Genomic DNA, 24578 nt, shown 5'->3' on the forward strand with positions numbered 1-24578 from the left:
CTAATGTAACCTTCGTCTTTTGATAGTCACAAATGGGTCTTCTCTCAGCAAAGTGTCTGCCGATGGTCTTTTTGCTGCGCGTACTTTAAAAGTCTTTTCTAAAAATTCCTTTAAGTGTTCTGAAGCTGTATCTGGTAACTCATATTTTGGTTTCTGTAGCATCGCCATTTTAAAAAGTACTTGGACTGATGTAGTTGTAGCATTGGGTGGTGATCCTGTTATCATCTCTACAACAGTACAGCCCACACTCCTGAAGCATGTGTAAAACAAAATATACGATAATATTGAGAAAAACAAGCAACACAATATCAAGTCTACAATATTCACATTTTTAATACACTAAAGAACACTATGTTCCTGATCTCGCGAATGTAATAAAACAACTACAGAAGCATAAATAGTGATGGCGTGGCCTATCGGCAGAGTTAAATCGAAAAGCTTGAGTACGAATACGAGTTCAAGTTAGTGGAACGTCCATGAATCCACCCAGCTCTAATAAGTAGCTAGCACACGTTAGGGAAAGTATAGGCGGCTGGGCATTACGCTTCCCACATAACCCCTTCATACACCTTATTTCTTCTTCTTCTTCGTTCTTAATTTGGTATATGATGGAGGATTTAAACATCAAGGCCAATTTCATGTATGAACTGGACTGTGGTCTCCAGATCACCTTGTTTAAAAAATATATAATCTACTTAATCTGCACAGTAGATCGCAAAGTCTAATGAGGAGTCTTTTTTTACATTATCATAAAACATTTGTTTCTATTATATTCAATGAATATATTTGCCATTTTATTTAAAACGTATTATTTTTCTCACCAAATATCTAGACTAGAAGCGTGTTTAAATATTCTACCATCAGGGCAGTTAATCATCTCTGGTGCCATATATCGTGTTGTGCCCGTTTCTGCTTCAACTCCTTCTTCCTCGTTTAGTATTGTCGACAAACCAAAGTCTGTTAGTTTTATATTTGCTTCGTCAGCCATCAAAATATTGTTACCTAGTAATATTAGCAGTTTTTATTTTAAATAAAAGAAGTATTTTTATATGATACATAATTATAAATAATGAACACTGCAGCGATTTGAAATAAATTTTGACTACCTAACTTTGTTGATATGCTTTTAATGAACATTGAGTCACATCTAGAAAATTAATTATAATATACACAATTGTATTTTTTCGTCTTACCTTTGATGTCCAAATGTAAAACTTTATTTTTGTGCAAATATTTCACGCCTTCAAGAATTTGAATTGTAAACTTTCGTGTCACATCTTCGTTTAGTTTTGTGTGTTGTTTGATGAACGCAGAAAGTGTTCCCTTAGAAATGAAAGTGCACTATTTGATACGCGTAATTTAAAAAATGTCTATACGATTATATATTTTTCAAAACTTATTTTTAAAAATGGACACCATTTTGTATTTTTATCTTATGGTAATGTGTTGCGACGGAAGTTGTATCTCATGTACAAGGTGTTTGTTTTAAAGCGATAGAAAAAAACAACAAGTATAACTTAAAATTTCATTCATGCTTTCCTATATTTTACTTTTATATTATTAACTATTGTTTACAAACCAGAGTTTATTAATTAAAGAAAACTTAATTTTATTCTTTGATCACGAGTTTGTCAACAATATATCGGACCGTAAAGGGGATAATAACAATTATTATGTTTAACATTCAATTCAATATACATTAAAATACTTTTGATAGTCGAGTGATGACATTATTGGTGCGTGTAATTACCATACTTTGCATCCATGCTGACTTATTTAAAAAAATAATTAAGATGATAAATTATAATATCTAATATTGTAATTATAACGAAACCATGGTGAATTATATTATCTAATATTGTAATTATAACAAAACCAAAATGCATCGCCATGTTCGAGGAGGAGAAAATAGTAGAATGCAAAGACGTGATTGGAGGAAAACATAAAAAATTACACTTGACTGCCCGTTCCAGAACTACTCAGAGTAGCAGAGGATCGAGACATAGATAAATATTTATGAGAACTGTGTTGTCTCGACGACCCAATTAAAACTTAATTAATGATAGATAGATTGATTGATCTATTTATTTACCATTTTAACAAACTCCATAAATAACAATAGTTCATTTTCTGTCTTTTGAAATCCGTGAAATTGTACAATCCTCTCGTGCTTGAGTCTAATTAATATCGACGCTTCTTTTTGAAAACTTTCCTGAGAAAAAAATGTAATTTTTAATTATTAAAATAAAAGAGTGTAAAATAAATATATTATTTAGCATATAATATTCGAATACGTTTCATCATTAAGTTAAATATTCGAATGGTTAAGGAACGTTCTTTTGAAATTAAAACTACACTTAATTCGATTCTCTAAAATCATTATATTTACCATATATCTCGGGGAGTCATTTAGTTTTTGGAACATTTTCTTTGTAACAAATTTCACATCTTTAGGCCCATTTATATCATTGACGAGATGAACGCTACCAAAACCTCCATGGGCTAACGGGTTCGGTTCAATTTGAAATTCTTTGGGAAACTCCTCAGAAACTACAAAGTCTGTAAAAGTAAACATACTTTATTATTAGTTTTTTTTTTTTTACACATTTTAATTTATAAATAGAACATACAGTATTCAATATAGTCATTCAACAATTTGTAGTACTTACTTGTGCACTTTGTTTTTATTAATTAATTATTTGAACTTTGCTACAAAACACTAATAATTCAATATTATTTATGATACAATTCAATTTACATACAATTAGATATCTATACCCGACCTGCTTTGCATGGCAACATTCCTGTAGCACGCCCAGATCTCCAACGAATAGAATGTACATTTGCTGAGATATCCTTGTGGCCTCTGCTTAATGCTTTATTTAACAAATCACTTAATGTTTCGTCTCTAATGAATTTTTCACTTGCTTTAGGTAATCTACTCAACTCTCTAATACATTTGGTAGTAAATATATGTTCCTCTATATCTTCATGTGAAAGAATTTCTTTTAGTCGTGGAACAAGTGGTAAAATCTGTTTAATGACAAATAAAAACAAACAAATGGATTTAATATTATAAATATAAAATAAATACATTCATAATGTCAACTCATCTGACGCATAGAATTCGTTTAATTAAATATTCATTTTATAATTAGTAAAAATATATTTAGGTGTTCAATAAAAAAGTACTCGCTGATACACTAAACAAAAAAACAAACCTCGTTCAAATATTCATCTTGCTCTGTAAATTTACTTAGTCCTTGAAGCAGTACAGAAAGTGGGACATCAGATAGTTCTCTAGTCTTCCATCTTACCGCCGGTATTAATATTTCTTTTACACTACGTTTTACTTTTCCTTAATAAGAAAGTATATTTTCTTTAGTATTGTACGTAACAAATTACAGCTAACATTTAAACATGGATGTTTGTTTGTTGAACATTTGTTTTTATTATTAAGAACGTTTTAGTGAGCTAATTCACAGAATAATAAAAGTTCACATCGTTTCCCGCCTAGATTCCTTTGAACTACATTTAAGATTAGGAAAACGGTATGACAGATTGTGCGATGATTACACAAATTAAAGGATCAATATTATATTTAATTATGTGTATGTTAAAACATAAATTTACTTTTTAAAATCATGCATTTTTTAACAAACCGAGCTAACAATGTTACGAAATGGTGTTTGAGTAGTAAATTAAATTTTTTAAAGATGTGTTAGAAACGGTTTATTTATAAATGTACGACGAAAAAATTGTCTGTAAAATTTAGACTTGATAAAATATAAATAAATGTATTACATGTATATTTTTATTAGTTAACTGTTTAAATAAGAGTAACGGTTTTTGGAATTTTTAAATCATTAAGAATACACTAATATAAATAATATTAGATACAAAAATAATTACTTATCTCCTCTTTTTCCAAGATATTGTCCTCCTCTAATAGTAGAACCAAAAGTTTTGATAAAAACGACGTGCAATCGTCCATACATTTCATATTCAATATAGCCTAAAAATAAATAAAATATAATATATAAGTATTAATTATTTATTTTAATTATCTTATGAGTATATAAGTTAAGATTATTTAAAGTTATGGAAAATAATAACGTATATGAATATTTGTTGAAAAGACTCAAGAAATTATTTTCTATATTGTTCAACTATCTGGATTGTTTCCAGGATATTTAGACCAAAACTGCAAAAATGTTTTATCGAAATTCACACGTCCCTATTTAAATGCTAGCCGGTTAATGTGTAGGACTACTTTACTTCTGTATAGTAGCCAATGTATCATCTGTTTGTGTACACCTTTATGTCATTTATGTAGAAGAGATATTGTTATGTATTGATGTAACACGCATTTTGAATATAATTCTTGTGTTGTTGTAACCCGAAAAGGCGTGTAAGTTTTTTCACAAAAATAGAGAGCGAATTGAAAAGTTATTCTAAATCTGATTATTCTTAAAGTAGCCTTTAAATATGTTAATAATGAATTACAAAAAATAGAAGACATGTGTTTAATCATGACTAAGTCATACATATTCTAATCTCTAAATCTCAAATATGCAAACTTAAAAAAAATGCAACAACTAAATCAATCCAATAAAAAATTAAACTTGAAAATAAAGCACGCAAGACTTAAAATTAAGTTTAATTTTAATCTTTAATCTATCCTCTATTATAAAACCATGAAAATAGGCATATTCATCAAGTTGAACTAATCAGATGTCTGTTCGACTACACCACTCCACTCCACCGAGCATTTCCTATTCTAAAATTGAAACTTTTTTGTAAAAACAAAAACATACAATTTCTCTAAAACTCTATGTCGTATTAGCATCTATCTAAAATCTAAATCAAATCATAATCCTAAATCTAAACTTAACAAAAAATTTAAATTTATATCTAAACATAAAACAACAATACTCATAAAGATTATTAACACACTTTCTTTATTTAACCGACCATAACCGAATTTTTTCCGCAGGGTAAATATTCTTAAAACTAATAAAGAGGCACCTTAAATAAACAATAAAATATATAGGCCTACTACTAACAAAAACACATATATGCACAAAACCTTTAAGGGGATATGTGCGGAAAAAAAATCACAAAATTTCTTGTTTTTTTGTCATGATGGGTTACTTGTACTTTTGGATACTTTGTCCATTTGTGTATAAAGAAAATAATAACTTTAAAGAGAAAAAAAAAAATTTTATGTGTTTGAATTACGATTTTTATGACCCTATTAATTAAAAAATAATCAATTTTTCCCAATCTTACAAGCTCTCTGTGAAAAGTTTTATACCCGTCATTATATTGTATTTGACATCATTCGAAAGCTGGATTTCTCATGTATTTAATAAACTTAATTTCCTACATCTCGGAAACACCCAAAGCTTACAATCGGCTTGCAGTTTACACAGATATGGTACTTTCCTGACCTAGTTTTCGTTACTTTTGGCTGTTGTTCTCAGTTCACAGGTTTTAACATTAAAAAGCCTACTACTTTTTTTATTTATTAAACAATGCCAACCATATTTTCAGTAAATGTTCTTGATGCGAAAATACAACTTTTGTCACGAGGGAATAGTGATTGCTTTCATAGAAAAAAAGTACTTGGTAATTCATATGCACATTTTGAAACTTTTGAATACTAAAAAGGGTACGATTTTTTAGACCTTGTAAAATTCTTACTTGTAATTATTTCAAAAAGTTGTCAGGACAAAAGTTTTAATATATACTGAAATATAAGCAGTTTAAATTTGATTGCTATAAATGCATAAATAAAAAACCTTAGCATTTTTAAAAGTACCAAAAAATTCATAATGGCGGAGGTTTTTGGGTTTCCATGACAACCAAAATTGTTTTCGACCCTTTTTATTTGCTTTTTAATACTTACTTTTATATGCCACATATGATTAAAGTATTCAAAAGGCTTTAGATCTTAAACTGTAAAAAATAGAAAAAAACATAGCATATCCCCTTAAACACAAACCTTATTCTATGTTCTAAACTTAACTAACATCCATGAATCGTATCATTAAATCTTCTACCTAACAAAAACAAATCGTTTATCAAATCTTTTGTAGTTGGTTTCATAGATACTCCTTTTTTTTTGTCTTAAAAACATAAAATTATTGGTAAAATTATGCTAAGTAGTAAACATTTACTGAGTAGATCATATTTACTATTTTGTAACCATGTAAAATTGACTTACTTCAGCAGTGTTGTTACTAGTAAAATATTTCTTTACACATTCTCTGCGGGCTATGTTGAGGAGAATGTCAATTACTCGTTTAGTTATGAATCGAGAATGCGTATTCTGTAAATGAAATACATTGATACGAGTTACTAATTAATTAAGTTTTAATAATACATATTTAGTAATTACTCAAAAACTCTAATACACATCTCTCTCTCTTTCTGTATTTCCTTCATTCTCTATTTCTCTATCTCTCTCTCTCTCTCTCTCTCTCTATATATATATATATATATATATATATATATATATATATATATATATATATATATATATATATATACGTGTGTGTGTATATAAATATATATAAATATATATATATATATTCCTTAAGCGATTCGTTATGTTACCTGCAAATTTTTGCTTTCAATAAGAAAATCAGTAAACACTTTGACTATATTCAACTCAGCCAATTTCTACAGAGTAAAAGGAAATATAATGCCTTAGTATTTATTTTTTTCTGTTCAGATGTATTGGCGTGATTTTTATTATTTTTTATTTATATTTTTTATTAACCAGAGTTAAAGTATTTACCAGAGCAAAATCTGGACTACAACCACTACCGACACACAACAGAATCAGCACATCACTAACTAAAGACATCTCAAATCCTGGTGCTGTTGTATTGAGAAGATTTTTTTCTTCCAAACTTTTGATAGCATAATCTGTAATTACAATATTTTATGAAGTGTTTTCTTTTGACAGAATATATTTTTAAATTGTAATAATATTATAATATTATCTATTCAAAGTTTTATGTTTATTATAGCACAAATATGGTACACAACATTTCTTGGTATTCAACGTTACTAGACTTTTATTATTTTAAGTACATTAATCATTAATTTTAGCATTTTTCCCCTTGTGTTCCTTAGTTCCACTACAGAAAGAGGTTTCTAGTTTTGCCGGTCTCTGACAATTCTGACCCAAGATAGTCCTGCTTTTGGCAGCAGCTATTTACGTCTTCCTTGGCCTTCAATGTCTTCATTGATATAGTCATGTTATATGTCAGAACACGTTCATAAACTCAGCATTACTTTGAGTGATAAGGGTCGTGTAAATCGTCTCAGTCCATACAGGTAGTAATTATAAAATCTAGCAAATCCAACGTAACAGCTGATTTGATTTCCCAAAAGTAGTACTTACGCTGACGAATGTTATCAGTATATTTTATTAGGCCACAGAATTAGATCTAATGGGACTTGTTAGGAAGTTGTAGGCTAGTATAGTACAATATACCCTGTCCTCAGCGTTTTAGAGTAGTTTTAACTCGACAGAATAATTATTTAATTCATTGAAAAAAAAAACTATAAAAACCAAGCAAGTCAATTGTCTTTACGAGGGTTTGCTGTTTGTTTATGTACATTGATTACAAAACAAATTCAAGCATAACGACTGGCTAATTGGCTAACACTTGCACCAGAGATAGCAGCTCACTAAGTCACCGACATAACATACGAGTAGAGACAAGGTGAGATAGTTGCTACCAGTCACAAGTGTAACAACTTAGCAGTCGAATAATTACACTACTACTAAGGGATCATCCATAAATGACGTCACACGGTTTGACGATTTATACTTCCCCCTCCTCTCCGCCACACATCGTCGCAAAAAGCCATCCCCTAAATGACGTCATACCTCAGCCTACAACCCCCTCAAAATTGCAGTTGAATTTTCTTTTAAATACTATATTTTTTGTCCAAAATCTTGTCTGAACTCTATCAACAAAGAGTATTTTAATTAATTCCTATTTCAATTCTTTAATACAGTTCTCTAAAACGCGAAATAACGGCTAAAATTCATTATTTAAAATTGCTATTTTTAATTGCAATAGTGTGACGTCACGTCATCTGACACCTCCCTTCCCCTCATCACACACCGTTACAAAACTACGGACCTTCCCTCCCCTAATAGTGTGAAGTCATTTATGGACGACCCCTAAATCATATATCGTTTCTGTGATGGTAAAAATTTACATTGTTTGCAATATTGTTATTTAGATTTACGTCTAAAATTACCAGTATAGTTAAGTTTTAATAGTAAAGAGAAAAACGTCAGTCGATCACACTCATTCACAGCAGAGCTAATTGTTTTTAAACATCTCTGGTACATGAAGAAATGTACAGGGTCAAAAATTCTCATGTTTGAAAACTCGGACATTACGTCAGAAACAAAGTCCTGTAATTCTTCACGGCTTGGTGTCTGAGAATATAAAAAAAATTACATGATTAAGCAGAGTAATGATATTGGTATCCCAAAATGTGTAAACTACAAAATTTAACACGTTTTACATAGGCCTCTCATTTTATTTTAATCAATTTTACACAAAGTAATTTTTTTAAAAAATATGTCATTCATTGTTATTTTATACAATTGAGCACATGAGTGTTGACACTACACGAAACCACTGGCAATAGATAATTATATATAGGGATTTGATTTGAAAAAAAGTATACTCAAAATATAAACCCATACATAAAACCTATTCAAATACGTTTAGAAACGAATACAATTTTCTATTATTCCGTGATCCGACCGCATGTATTGCATCAATGTACTGCAAACAACGTTTTAAAAAATCCCCCCTTTCCATTTTTATGATTTCAAATTTGTCATTTTTGTTTAAGAAAAAACAGCCTAGTGTCATTTGTAACGCAAATTTTAAGTTTTCCCAACCGTTATCAGTAAAAAAAAAATTAAACATATGAGCTAAACATTAGTAGTGTTGATTCAATTGCACCGATACATACGCAGGGCCGGCGCTACCATTTAAGGCGAATTAGGCGGTCGCCTGGGGCGCTATCCATAGAGGAGCGATTACATGGGTAATCGCAATTATTAAAAAGTACCTAATAATTAATAACTTTGATTATATTATGTAAACTAAAGGGTAATTTTTAAAAGCGTAGCGATCTATATTGGTGTCCAGGACGAACTATCCATTCTCCACCCCTTTTCAGATTAGGCCTATATTTAGTTATACCAGTTGGTGAAAATGCCCCCCCCCCCTCTCCAACCTCCCTTCTTCTTCTTTCTTCTTCTTCGTTCTTAATTATTAGTGTTGAAGGGGATCGAGATTTATCTGCCAGTGGGTTTGAACTCGAGACTTTGTTCGAATTTATCAACCATGGGCTTTTTGCCGACTCGACCACGCCTCCAACACAATTAAGCGTTACGTGTCAGCTGGTTATGCGCCATTGAGGCCATTGACTCCGATTTCAGCCTGCTTTTCTTTTTGGATTTGCTTCCATAGCCTTTGTCCAACCAAGAACAAACTACAAGGCAGCAGTTGTTAAATTTTGGAGTTGTCTCTCCTAGAAGAGTGGCTGTCCCCAGCTAACGAGCCTCATCTGCCCGAGGGTTCGAACGCAAGACTTTTCGGCTTAGCAACCATGAGCTTTACCTACTCGACCACGCCGACCCCTCCAACCTCCCTTATTTAGAAAGTTCGGGGCGCTTTTTACCATTTAATTTGTCTTTTTCTTTTTGGTGCTACACAGGTGATGTAGAAAACAATTAAAATAATCTGTAATGCTAAGTAGCAGTCTATATTCTTTGATTCGACTGTATGCTATTCAGAAATGAGCTTTTTACATTATAATCTACCACTTTTGGCACCCCCGTTTGGGTCGCTGCTTGTGGCGTCCGCCCTCCCCTACCCACGCATCTGTTAATATAATGAGATAATTATTGTATTTACTCTAAATCTTTTAGTGTTTATCTAATTTAATGTTGATTTAGTGATCTAGCGCTTAACGCGACATTGTAAAACGCGAGAAGTTTTGATTTTTAATATAGTTTGTAAGTCTTGTTTTCTCTCACTTTAAAATTCATAATTTGCGGCGGGCATAAATGAGATATTTTAAAACTGGATTATTTCAGACCAGAAATGATTTTCAGCCTATCATGAAATAGGTTAAATAGTTTAATTAAACATTTAGAGTCTAATTATATATATATATATATATATATATATATATATATATATATATAATATATATATATATGTGTATAATATATATACATACATATACATATATATATAATATATAATATAAAAATATATATATATATATATAATTTTGGGGTATATATATATATATATATATACATATATATATATATATATATATATATATATATATATATATATATATATATATATATATATATATATATATATATATATATATATTTATATTTATATATATATATATATATATATATATATATATATATATATATATATATATATATATATATATATATATATACATATATATATACATATATAATTTTTTGATATATATATATATATATATATATATATATATATATATATATGTTAACGCATGTGTAGCAATTTTATAATTGTATTTGAATCAAAACGATATTTAAAATTACTAAATACGGTAAGAAAATGTATGCGACAATTAATAATTTTAAATATAAATCATTGATTCTAGATGAGTGTCGACAGCATATATTTATGTACAGTTTCTAATAGAATGGCTATTTTGATAATATCAGTTCGAATAAAATGATTGTATTCAAAGGAATTTCGTTTTCAATATCAGTTTTCAATTGTTTTTGTACCACGTCTAAATAAGTAAAAAAATCCAAATATTTAATTTTAATAATAACCAGATTTTAAAAGCAATGAATGATAGATTTATGATAACCCTATCAAGTGCTTTCAAGAAACAGCTGAAAATCCCCATGATCTTCTTACGGAGATTCTGATGTGCTAGAACAATTATCTGCTGCAAATATGCACATTTTAAAGTGTGATTTACCCATTCCCGAAAATGTAATCATACAGCGTACTTGATACGTATGCTGATAACTAACATATAACAGAAGCTGTCTTGTATTTTAGTGATAGGAAAAGAAAGAATGACCTACCTGTTTGTTTTGTTTAAGAACTGTAATCGTAGCATAACATCTTATTGACCTGTAATGTTAAAACCATATATTTACAAGAAGTATATAAAACGTAAAAACGATACAACGTGTGATTGTGTAACAGACTGTACTTCGGGTATATTGTATTTATATTGCATTGGGAGTGAATTTTATGTGGAAGGACAATACTTGCCCAACGGAATGACTAAAACAGCTCATGTATAAAAACTGAAAGTTGAGTCTGGTGAAACATGCCCATAAGGCATGGCCCCCGAGAATACAGAGCACGCCCTTCGGGACTGTTCCTTACATAGCCAGGCACGATCCAAATTCTGGCATCTATACACCCCACTCAAGGAAAAACTATATGGGGCACCACCGGTTCTGGATACCAAAGTCCTGTTCATTCTCGAAGTTGGACTTGTTGCTTAAATACTTCATCATAAACTAAATCAGTACGCAGAAGTAGAAGAAAGAAGCACTTGACAAAATGAGGTTGAGGCACTATGCTCCAAAAGGTGTAAATAGATTTTAATCAAGTAAGTCAAGAATTACGTCATGGGTAATTATTTTTGGTAGCATTTTTTTAATCTAAAAAAAACATAAACATCCGCCCTTCCATTTCATTGATCGACAAATCCTATGAACATTAAGACATATCTTATCTAGCTATTTTAAACATTGTAATAGAAAAGGCCAGAAGTTTGAATATTCTCTGGATGAGATTTGATATATTCGTTTATAAATTCAAACTTTTCTTAAATGGCGTTTTTACAAGCAATCAAATTAATGTATGTGTGTATATTATTTGTATTGTTAAATCCGTTGAAATATTCGTAAATATGCATATTTATGCATATTATATGTTTCTTTATTAAACATGTTTTTAAAAATATGTCTATAGAAATGCGATTTTATGTCGAAACAAATGTTTTTGACGTTAAAAATTGTACTTACTTCTTGAATCTTTGGAAATCTGTGCCGTTTATTTCTTTTACGTTGACGCCAATCATTTGTTTTGCATAATCGTTTAGAATACCTTTAATGGATGCAAAAATATGTTACGTCAATTATATTAAAGTCAAAAGTAATATTGTGAGCAACTGTTCTTAACCCAAGTTCTATTGAACCACAATGTTTTGGTGAGCCAGTCTCAGAATTTCGGGGGTGGTTAAACAACACACCTTAATAGAAAATCATAATTTGCTTTTTTATATTTTTCGCATATAAAGCTATTGGTGATCGATACCTCCAAAATCGGTTAAGAGCCACTAAAACTATATTATTTTAACAAATAAAACTTGATATACATTTGAAGAACACACAGACAAAACCATAGATGCCTACTTTTTGAAATATTTTAGTTAGCGTCCTTTTTGTTTAACACCAGCTCATACCTAACTTCTTAAAAATATATTGTTTTCACGATGATTAAAAAAAAATGTTCCTTTTCGTATCGGGTAGACGGCTGCAATTTTTCTACTTATTATTTTTGTATAATGATTTTATGTTTTTAGTTTGTTTAGTAGTGATTTGTGAATGAATTTTGGTGATATTTTATTATGACAAATTTTAAGCCTTCTTTAAGTGATCAGAGTAATGTTTTGTATTGTGTCTTTAGTTATCAATTTTTAAAGGTTATTTGGGGGTCGGCGTGGTCGAGTCGGTAAAGCTCATGGCTGCTAAACCGAAAAGTCTCGAGTTCGAACCCTCGGGCAGATGAGGCTCGTTAGCTGGGGACAGCCACTCTTCTAGGAGAGACAACTCCAAAATTAAACAACTGCTGTCATGTAGCTTGTTCTTGGTTGGACAAAGGCTATGGAAGCAAATCCAAAAAGAAAAGCAGGCTGAAATCGGAGTCAATGGCCTCAATGGCGCATAACCAGTTGACACGTAACGCTTAATTGTGTTGGAGGCGTGGTCGAGTAGGCAAAAAGCTCAAGGTTGATAAATTCGAACAAAGTCTCGAGTTCTAACCCACTGGCAGATAAATCTCGATCCCCTTCAACACTAATAATTAAGAATGAAGAAGAAAAAGAAGAAGAAGATGAAAGGTTATTTCATGTGCATGATGTGTGAAGCGAGTATAATTCGTCTACAAGCTTTGTGGAGTCACTGGAGGTTGCTTGAGGCGTTTAAAAACGTATGTTGACTAATTCTCTTTTTTGATGCTAGTAGAGTAGAAATTTTCTTTTTTATTATACTTAAGTTTTTTTTTTAATACCATGGACTAAGTGTAGCAATGAACGTTACGCAAGTATGGCGGCTTAGAAATTACTGATTTTTGGGAAGTCGCCATCAAGTTTTGTTATGAAAAGCTAGAGTGCTCACATTTTAAATTAATTCTTTACAACTATGATAAAAACATTATTTTAATATGATTGAATATTTAGTACATTCGTTTGTTATTTGATCTATGTATTGTAAGTTTTTGTTTAAGATTCTAGTCAAGTTTTTGTGTCTTGTTTTACAAATATTTGATTAGTTAACTAATTATGATTTGTTTATTTTTTTTTATTATTGATTAAGGTTATGATTACAAATGTACTGACACACGATAATTTATAGTCCTAGGGCTTACATAAAGTCTGCGCTTTATTTAATCAATAGGCATATGCCTGCAAGTGCTGAAAATCGTGATTCAAATGCAGCACAACCCTGTTCGATGGACTTTATATCATTTTTGTCTTATATGAAAAAACTGTTATCTAACAAAAACGGTAACTCTACTATAACATGTAAGAAAATTATATGAAAGCTAAGCGTGGCCTGTGACACTAGTCTTCATATATAAGTAAGTACCTACTGAACTTATCACATATTAAATTATTTGGTAGAAACAATCGGCTGAAAAATGCTAGTCTACTTGTCCTATAGAATGGTTTCGTTATGTCTCTAAATAAAGTATTTTATAAACAATAATTTTTACATTACTGTGATGCTTTTGATTACGAAAATAAAACACAATAGTCATTAAACTAGTATCTTAATAATTCCTTAAAGAACCTGTAACTTCCCTAATAATTAACAATTTTAAATAACGTTTAAAATTTTTACTTATTGCGTCTGTATATGTGGTTGAATCATATGCTAAATCCAACAGCAAAACTGTTGCAACAGTCAATGTGTCTTCACATTTGATTTCCATGTTTTTAATAGCCTAGGGAAAAAAACATGTATATTAGATTGTGTCATGCCACGGTAACATATTGGAACCCATAAAGTATAGGTATTTATATAGAAAAATATTAATTGTATTACACAAAGTTATTAAAAAAAATAATAATAATACTGTTAATAAATAAGTATGGATATCTATTTTGAAATAGAAGATCAAGCGGAATTCAAAGAAAGTAATATTGTAGTCAGTTGTATACGCATTGACTTTTACTTCACTTATATGTTCAAGTAATAATAAGAGCTGTGTGGACGCCATAAAATGCATCTAGATAAAAATTGTTTTCCCAAAAATGTTATACAAACATTTATTTAAAGACTTTAAGTAATGTATTGATATATTCATTCACCCCTTTAATTATAAAAGTTCCGAACAAATACTTCACTTTCACGGAGACCTATCGTGGTTTCACTTGAAACTTACAGGAATTTATCAAAAATTATTAATGTGGAGAGCTGTAAAATAGTATGTAGGCAGAGAACAATTTTTGTTTTCAGACAGTCAATCACAAAATTTAAAGATGTTGATTAATTTATTGATTTATTCATAGGTAGATTAACCACATTAATTTTAAAAGATTAGAAAAACGACTAGACTCGACGGAACAGTGACGTCACATTTTTTTGTTTAATTTTTAGTACAATAAAATGGCGGCGTATATCGAAGAAGATTGTGTTCCCATTCCAAAGTTGAACGCGTTCTAAAGCTAATTTTCTGTCGGCTATAACTTTAACAATACGTCCGTTTGGTGTATTTATTACGTTCCAACACTTAAAATCAATTTTCAACTGTCTTTTTCATTTAGTTTTACAATAAATTTCTCTAGATCTACAGATCAGCTGTCGAAGGTAGAACATGTTATAAAATCTAGATTTTAGATCTAGCTCTAGGTCACTAGATTTTACGTAAATTCTAGATCTAGACTTAATGCAAATTCTACATCTAGAATCTATTTCAGGCCTTATTTTATATAAATCTTTGTTTAGCTTTAATGAACATCTAATTCGAGAATACATCGGATTTATCTATCTAGGTTCTAGAGCTACATATAGTAGGATTACTCGCTTTTTGAGAAAGTTATTTATAGATCTAAAAATATCATGTGGCCAAGCAAGCTATTTATAGATCTAGATCTAGAATCTAGGTCAAACAAAAGATTAATTAGATACATACCAAAGATTAATTAGATAAAAATATAATCCATTTTATAATCATAATACATTTTTTAGTCCTTAAATACTTGATATAAATCTTTGTGATTTATCTATCTAGGTCTAGATTAATCTAGCTAGAATAGGTCTGATGATAAGATCTAGATTCCAGATCTAGAATATCTAGATCTAGATCTAGCAAGAGTTACGCAAATCATAGACTTAAGACTTAAGCAAACGAGTCGTATAATCTAGTTCTAGATAATTCAATCTAGATCTAGATAATTTCAGACCTTCATTATTTTATATAAAGCTTGGTTTCACTAATTTAAGATTAATTTATCTTGAAAGTTACTACTACTAGAATTAGATCTAGATCTATGCGCGTAAATCAAGTTGCATAAGGAGACTTAAAGTATTAAAGTATAGTATAAACAAACATCTGTGACGTCACGAGTTAAATAGCTAAGTTGTTAGTGTAATTGGCTTGCATGGGGGTGGCACAGGTTCTAGACCAATACGTCAATGATACTATTTTTTTTTTTCAATTTTTATTTTATTTTTTAGAAGTGAATAATAAAGTCGCCTATCTGAACTTGGCGGGATACAGGGCAGGTGAATTAGAGTTAATCTGTTTCTTTGAACTAAGCATATGAAGGGATAGTGTGGTTAGAGACATGCTCGGCTCGAATCGGTTTTTTTAACGATAAAAACATGTTGTCTGAGACTTGGCGCGACACTGGGCAGTTGAAGTAGAGTTGAGGCGGTCACCTGTGACGTCAGTATATAAAGGAATAGTCCGAAATCGGTGTTTTCGGTGTTTTTAAAAGATAAAAAACATCTTTTGAATTTGGGGTCTGGTTTTTTGTGACGACAAGTGACAGACGTGATGTGTTTTATGGATGACCCCCGAAACCCACAGTTATCCAACGGATGACGGGTAGTCAAGTATACTACTAAAACTCAAGTTTGTTTACATGTTTAAATATTTATTTGTTTTTTTTTTGTTTGTCTGATTTGGTGCTGTAAGGAAAATGCTCTATATGGGGGGCTGTAAAATAGTATGTAGGTAGAAATCAATTTTTGTTTGCAGACAGACTGCTAATCAGACATTTATTTAAAGACGTTAATTAATTTATTGATTTATTCATAGGTAGATTAACAACATTAATTTTAAAGTTTTAGAACAATGGCTTAACTTTGACTGAATAGTGACGTTAGATAACCCACAGTTATCTAACTAGATAACGGGTAGTCTAGTATAGTCTAACATTGAAGTTGTTTACAAGTTTGTGTATTTGTATGTAACCCTCACTCAGTGTGGATTGCTTTTACCCACTGAGGTGTTGTGGTTAAACGGTCTGACCCTAAGATTTAGGACTGATTGAAGCGATGCTGTTGTCCACTAATTAGCTTTATTCAACAGTACATCGAGCCATGACGGCGATGTAGAGCAACAGTAGTATGCTACAATTAGAGATGAATAACGAAATGAAACAAAACCTATAGCCCTAAAACAAATGTAAACAAAAGGTTACATCAATGATAATATCAACATGACATGGGACACAGGTAAAATCGCTCACAGAAGAGCATGCAAAATAACTGCATCAACAGGGTTGCGATCCCACAGGGGCCGCAACACAATGAATTAAAACTTCATTCTTATGCCCCCTTGGCTGGTAACCATAGGTGTTACATTTATTTTGTGTTTTTGTTTGTCTGTTTGGTTACTTGAAAGCTTGAATAACTTGTATAACTCTCGATTACGTATTTATATAGAGAATAATGTTATTTTTTCCAAAACTGTTAAACACATATTTCTTTAAAGAAGTTAATTAATTTATTGATATACTCCTTGTAAAAACACTCATTTAATCATAAAAGTTCAGAACACTTTTTTTTAATCAAAAACATTAAACTTGCACATGCTTAGTGACGTCACTTAATTTTTAAGGCCAAATTAAAAATAGGTTTACATAAAAATACAAATATATAAAGTGACATCACTTAAAACGTTAAGTTATTTATCAAAATAAAATACTAAAACATAAACTTTAAACAGCGAAATATAATTTATATAGAAAATATATGCTTTTACCAGTGTCGGCCTTCCCCGCTAAATTCAAGTGCCCCACCCCCGGAAAAAAGGCTGAAAGAAACACTGCGTGAAACGTTTGAAACGGTCTATATTTGGTCTATAGTTGGCTTTACTTTTTGTCTGTATAGTTTACAAATGCGACAAGTGTTTCTTTCAGAATTTTTACTTCCCGAAGGGGTGGGGGATGTACTTAAAATATTTCGGGGTGGGGCTAGATTAAATTTTCTGCGAGGGGTCGGACTCTAATAAAAGTATACATTTTCTATTTAAGTTTTATTTCGTTGAAAGGGACGTGCCTCGCGGTGGGTGGTTGGGGATGGGAGGGGGGGGTTGGAGCCCCTCAGTCGCCTGAAAATACTCTAAATGCGACTTTTGTCATGATTGAGATTAAGTGCATGATTTAGGAGTATTGCTAATGTGCGATAGCTAAGTGTAGATTGAGCTCACATCCTATTAAAGTGCCGATTCTGTATAAAAATCTGTTTTAATGTTTTCGTTTCCGGTTCAATTTATAGCGAAGGTGGTGATTTTGATTTTGGTTCAGAGAATAGAGACATCACTATCAACCTAGTGCCCGTTGTATCGTTCCTCAACGGGTCATTTATCTCGTCTATAATAATAGTTTCGCTGTAATTCTGTGTATGTATCTATCGATGTATCTATTTATGAATATATCTATGTATGTATTTGTCGGGAACGCTTTTATTTATAGAGAAAACAGAAGCAGAGTAAAAACATTCATATTAATACGAAAAACGAAACGTGACGTCACAATGAACATATAGTGGGATATAGTCTAAAGCCGAGAGAGAACACACAATAATATGACATCATTGATTCTCGAGTAAACATTGAAAGCCAATTTTGTCTAATCTTGAAATGTGGTTTGCGTGCAGAGTTTATTTCATGCATCTCTTCGGGTAGGGGCGAAGCCCAACCCCCATCCCTCCGTAAGAACGTCAAAGCCGCCCCTCCACCTTCAAAAGAAATGACGTCATCGATACTGTATAATAAAACACTGATATTACAGCCTAATTAATGTACCTAATCTTAAAATTGTTTTGCTTGAAGAGTTTCTTTTATGCATCTCTTCGGGTAGGGGTGAAGCCCCGCCCCCTGCACCTGAGTATTTTATTGATTGAAGTGCCCCACCCTAGGAAAAACGTCTGAAAGAAACACTGCGTGAATGAGGTTTATCGGCCAAAAGTAATAAACGTCTATATTTTATATAAATAGGCTCTAGTCTTTAGTCTACAAATGTGACCTGTGCTTCTTTCACACATTTTCCTCCCCGGTGGTAAGAATGTACTTGAAATTTTCGGAGGAGGGTTGGTTTATATTTTCCGGGTAGGTGTAGGACACTAGTAAAAGTATATATTTCTATATAAATTATAAGTCGTTATAGAACGACAAACCCTCGATCTCCCGAAGAATAACCTGAAAGAAACTCTCAATGCGAATTTTGTCAAGTTTGAACTAATGTTCAAGGTTTTAGGGTATGTCCACGACTATATTTAATATGAATGTGCAGTAACTGTGTGCCGATTTTTATAAAAATGTCATTGTTTGTTTCCAGTTAATCTGGAAGTTGCGGTGGTGATTTTGATTATGGCTTTGGTTTAGAAAAAAGACAACAATATGAACCTAGCGCACGTTGTATCTCTCCGTCAACGGGCCATTTATCTCGTTTTTTTAATAATAGTTACACTATTCTGTCACTCTCACTGTCGGTTGGGTACACTATATTGAAAACAAAAGCAAAATAAAAACTTTCACAGTCAAATGGAAAAATATACGCGACGTCACATGAAAATATAGGATATATTCTTAAGCTGGAAAAGTAAACAGAATAATATGGCATCATTGATTCTTGAGTATAGAATTAAAAAGCCATTGCTAAAAAACAACACAATAATAATGACATCATCAATACTTGATAATAAAGACACTAACATTACCATCTTATTTATTTCTCTAAACTTAAAAAGGGTTTGCGTGCAGAGTTTCTTTCAGGCATCTCTGTGGGTAAGAAGCCGAGCCCCTCCCCCCCCCCCCATTGAACGAAATACAATTTATATAGAAAATATATACTAACAGTGTAAGTCCCCCAACCCACCCGGCGAAAAAGTCTAAAAGAAACATTGTCTTCTTACTTGAGGTTCAGCGGCGAAAACTAGGAAACGTGTCTATATTATAATAGTAGGGTAAACCCTTACTCTGTATGATCAACAAATGTGACCACTGTTTCTTTCAGACTTCCCACTCTCCACCCCCTTAGGGGGTGTTTGAAATTTTCGTAATTGGTGGTGGACTAAATTTTCTGCGTCGAACACTTCTAAAAGGTTATATTTTTTATAATATACATTGCATTTAGTTGAAGGGAACTGTTGATATATTTGGGTGTGGATGGTGGGGGCTCTATTGCTCTCCTCCGTAGCGTTTTACAAGTTTTGGCGCAATCGTTCACGCCTTATTTACTAACGAGAAAAAATGGCCCGTTGAGGAAGGATACAACAGGCGCTAGGTTGATAGTGCTGTCTATTTTCTCTAAACTAAAACCAAAACAAAGTCACCACCTCAATTTAATTTAACCGGAAACGAAAAATGACAGTGAAAACGGATTTTTATCCAGAATCACTACATTAATTTATACAAAATATAGTCATAGGCATATCCCTAAACTGTGCACTTAATCTCATTCATGACAAAAGTCGCATTTAGAGTTTCTTTCAGGCAACTCTACTTGGGAGGGGGGACTCTACCGCCCTCCCCCCCCCCACACCCCCCAAAACATGTCTACCGTCCCATTCAACGAAATATAATTATATACTTTTACCAGCTTCGCCCCTACCGGAAGAGATGCATGAAAGATAAACTGCACGCTAAACACTTTTTAGATTAGAAAAAGTTCCCCCCTCCGGCGGCACTGGTGTCGCGCTTAGCTACTACCCGAAAAATTGCATGAAAGAAACTCTGCACGCAAACCACTTTTTAGCTAAGACACATTAATTAGGCGGTAATTTTATTATAGAGTATCGATGACAACATTTCTTTTTAGTTAGGGGGCGGGGGGGGGGCGGCTTAGACATTCTTTCCTGAGGGTGGGGCTTCGCTCCTATCGAAGAATTGTATGAAAGAAACTCTTCACGCAAACCACTTAGATTAGACAAAATTGGCTTTTTAATTCAATGTTTACTCGAGAATGAATGACGTCATATTATTTTGTGCACTCTCCCGGCTGTCGACTTTTTTCTACTATTTGCTGAATATGACGTCATATTTCGCTTCCGCTTTACTGTTAAAGTTTTTTATTTGGTTGTGTTTTCTCTAGAGCGTTCTTGTCAGATAGATAGATAGATAGATAGATACATAGATACATAGACAGATAGCGAAACTATTATTATAGATAGAATTGGCTAAACTAGGATATAAATCAAAATAATATTCACGGAATTTTTTATTTCGCTGGCAAAATTTAAAATAACTCTTTATTTTCACTTTTAACGTATGTATGTAGCTGTGGTGATGTAATAGTAATCATATAGACGGTAAGGGTTATTTCAATGTTAATTTTTTTATCGGTTTTAATTTTCCCTCATAGAAAAAAGTGTTGTGTGAAATTACAACACAAGCGATTTGATCTAATACATTATTATTCTGATGAAGTTAGCTTTAACTATTTATTTAATTACTATTCATGAGGTTCGAGGTCAGAAAATATTATAGAAAGAAACCGGTGTTTTTTGAAGTCAAAAACATGTAAGTTGAGGTGTGACTTCTTTTATTAGTGAATGATAAAGTAGCCTTTTTAACAGGTAAAGTAGAGTTCACCAGTTTTTGTAACTCAGCAATTGAACGGATAGTTCGGTCAAACACATCCTAAAATTGGTGTTTTAAAACAACAAATCCATGTTGTCTGAGATATGACGCGCTTTTTAAATTGTGGGGTCTTGCTTTTAATAACGATGTGTGATATTAGGGAGGGTAAGCGGAAAGATATTTTTTTTCTTTTTGTGATCATGCGTGACAGTGGGACGGGAGGTAAAATCGTCAAACAAGCGTGGCGCCTTATATGTTTTACAGTAAACTGACATGTAATTAAAGTATTACAGTTATTAATTATTTTCACACACATGTAACCTTTGTTGTAAACTATACTTACTTTGTACTTACTTTGAATGTATTATTTAATGTGAAATAGCTCATCACTTCCTTCATTCTGGCTATGTTATGTAAAATAGAAAAAACTTGAATTATGATCCATTTAGACTGGGATTTCTGCAATTTTAAATAGTTATTCATTATGTTGCTAATATTTTGCACGGTGGTTGAAGTGTGTCTTCGTTTAATGGTCATCTTTGTCTAGTTAATATGAGTATTATAATTGGGAACAAATAATAAGCTGCGCATCTCTAAAAAAGAGAGTCTTTCACGACATCATTTTATGTTGTACATTTTTTTCCTAAAATTATGCTAAGTTTTTCCATAATCAGAACCCAAATATATATAGGCTGTACATAAGATATATATATATATATATATATATATATATATATATATATATATATATATATATATATATATATTTATTTATTTATTTATTTATTTATTTATATAAAGCAATGTATGTTTGTTTGTGTTTTCTGTCTTTTTGTGTTTTCTGTCTTTTATACATTACTACACATTTCATACAATCAACATGAAACTTTCAGAAATTGTTGAGAATACTCCTGGATAGGTGTCTGCGATTTAGATATTTCAAATTTCCAGGAGTATGTATATATGTAAATATGTATATGTAAATATGCATATGTATGCCGTTTGCCCGAAGGCCGATTTCCCGAATGGACACTTGCCCGAATGCGACGAATGCCCGAAGTGAGTATTCACAACAACTTCCGAAAGTTTCATGGCGAACTGATATAATGTGTAGTAGTGCATAAAAGACAGACAGACACTCACAAGCAGACACACATATATTGCTTTATATTCATAAGAATATATATATATATATATATATATATATATATATATATATATATATATATATATATATATATATATATATATATATATATATATATATACAGAGAGAGAGAGAGAGAGAGAGATGAAGACCGTTTTGTAAAACTGAATGAACAATAAAAAAAATAGCTGCATTTTAACGTGTCCTGTGCATTCCAAATTTTAGAATATACATAATTATATTATTAAATTTTATAAGTACATTGTACGTAGATGCCAAACATAGACTGCGCGCTCTTTATATATATATATATATATATATATATATATATATATATTTATATATATATATATATATATATATATATATATATATATATATATATATATATATATATATATATATATATATATATATATATATATATATATATATATATATATATATATATATATATATATATATAAACGTATATAGAACGCATTAAAATTTCGGCTCCTTTTTTGCTATCTTCGCTCCCCTTACACTGTATGCGTCTCACGAACCATCAATGGAGACGTCTTTTAACGGTGTGATTTGCATTTCCATTCTCAGTTATGTTAGCATCTTACATTTTAAGACCGTTATTCAGACAATGAAATGCGACAGTCTACAGTAGTGGTTCCCAAACTTTTTCGAGTGGGGACTCCCTTTTATAAAAAGGAAGTGATCCGCGACCCCCATAGAATTAAAAAGTCGAAATTAGTAAGACAATTAATAAGCACTAAATTAATATTTTCAATTCGTTCATTTTCCCAGAAGATTTAGATTAAGGTTATGTATGATACTCTCTCCTCTCCCAGTGTTTCTTCTCAATTTTTTTATACGGCGGGGGGGGGGGCACCTAAAATTTTTGGTGAAAGGGCGGACAAAATTTTCCTTGGAAGTGGACACTGTTAAATTTATTTTCTCCATGCCATCTTTACAAAATAGCAACTCTTCTTTGCTATCATCTGAATGAATATATTTTACATAGACAAAGCACTGCGAACACGAACTCACGTCTGTTGACTCATCAACTTGAAAATCAAACAATAGTGAATGCTTGATGTAATTCAAAATGTGTTCTATTACATCTACGGACATATACGCAGCTAAATAGTATTATAAAACAGAGATATTTGTTGCATCTTTACTGCACCCGAATCCCTAAGAATTGTTTTCACCATCTTCAACATGCATGGTTTGGTGATTTTTATTTATTTATTTTTTTTTTGATTGGCAATTTCTATCGCGACTTTAAATGATGCTTGCACTAATGTTGTGCTTCCTTGGTGAAAATATCCTGTTCGATTAAGTCTCTGACGTTTGCGACTAGCTTCACGTCTTCGAAAGTACTTCATATAGTTTTTGGTGTGTTCCGAATGACTGGTCGCAAAATGAAGTTTTAGTATTGAAGAATTCCTGACTGAGAACAACTTTGCTTAGTATGCATTGTTTCTTCTCTATTCCATTTTAAGTGATGTTAGTAAAGTCAAATTTCAGATTTTGAAAATGCGAATAACAAAATATGTTATTTAATTTAGATGTATGATACCATTTATCACAGCGCGTGTCCTTTGAGTTGACATTAATAGAAATTGGCATGCACTAAAAAAAAATCAATGCGATATTACATAAGGCAGGTGATTTGTTTTATGTACAAATTAAACACACTGCTAAATATCTAGGATAAAAAACTTCCTCTCACTAGATTTTTGACTTTGCTAAACTAGGAGAGGGTGATAATCAATGAGCAATATTAGATATATGTATTAGGAGAAAATTAGACCCATTCTCTAGTGTAGATTTCATAAGTAGTACAAATGTAGTTCGCTTAGAGACGTGTATTGGTTGTATGAAACTTAACGAGGCTATTACACAAGAAGTGTGTACACTTTTACCTGTTCGTCTTTGTGAGTGATGAGGAAATCTGTACATATCTTTATAACGTCCAACTCAGCTAGACGCTAGAAATTTAAAAAAAT

The 24578-nt window shown here is 31.4% G+C and overlaps 1 protein-coding gene across 1 annotated transcript; it reads right to left on the minus strand.

Moving 5' to 3' along the window:
- On the minus strand, positions 1 to 24555 carry LOC131944098 (uncharacterized). Its single transcript, XM_059304606.1, has 17 exons — positions 24495 to 24555; positions 21780 to 21884; positions 14234 to 14336; positions 12134 to 12215; positions 11177 to 11225; positions 8290 to 8473; positions 6806 to 6936; positions 6622 to 6687; positions 6230 to 6334; positions 3913 to 4015; positions 3222 to 3358; positions 2784 to 3033; positions 2390 to 2559; positions 2093 to 2212; positions 1194 to 1323; positions 822 to 1002; positions 1 to 250 (listed from the first exon to the last, which is right to left on the minus strand). The coding sequence occupies exons 2-17, from the start codon at positions 21822 to 21824 to the stop codon at positions 1 to 3; spliced, it is 2106 nt and encodes a 701-aa protein (XP_059160589.1). The 5' UTR covers positions 21825 to 21884; positions 24495 to 24555.
- Between the last annotated feature and the right edge of the window lie 23 nt (positions 24556 to 24578).

The sequence above is a fragment of the Physella acuta genome, unplaced genomic scaffold (assembly GCF_028476545.2).
Source record: "Physella acuta isolate Inbredline_101_S28 unplaced genomic scaffold, ASM2847654v3 ptg000481l, whole genome shotgun sequence".
Taxonomy (NCBI): domain Eukaryota; kingdom Metazoa; phylum Mollusca; class Gastropoda; family Physidae; genus Physella; species Physella acuta.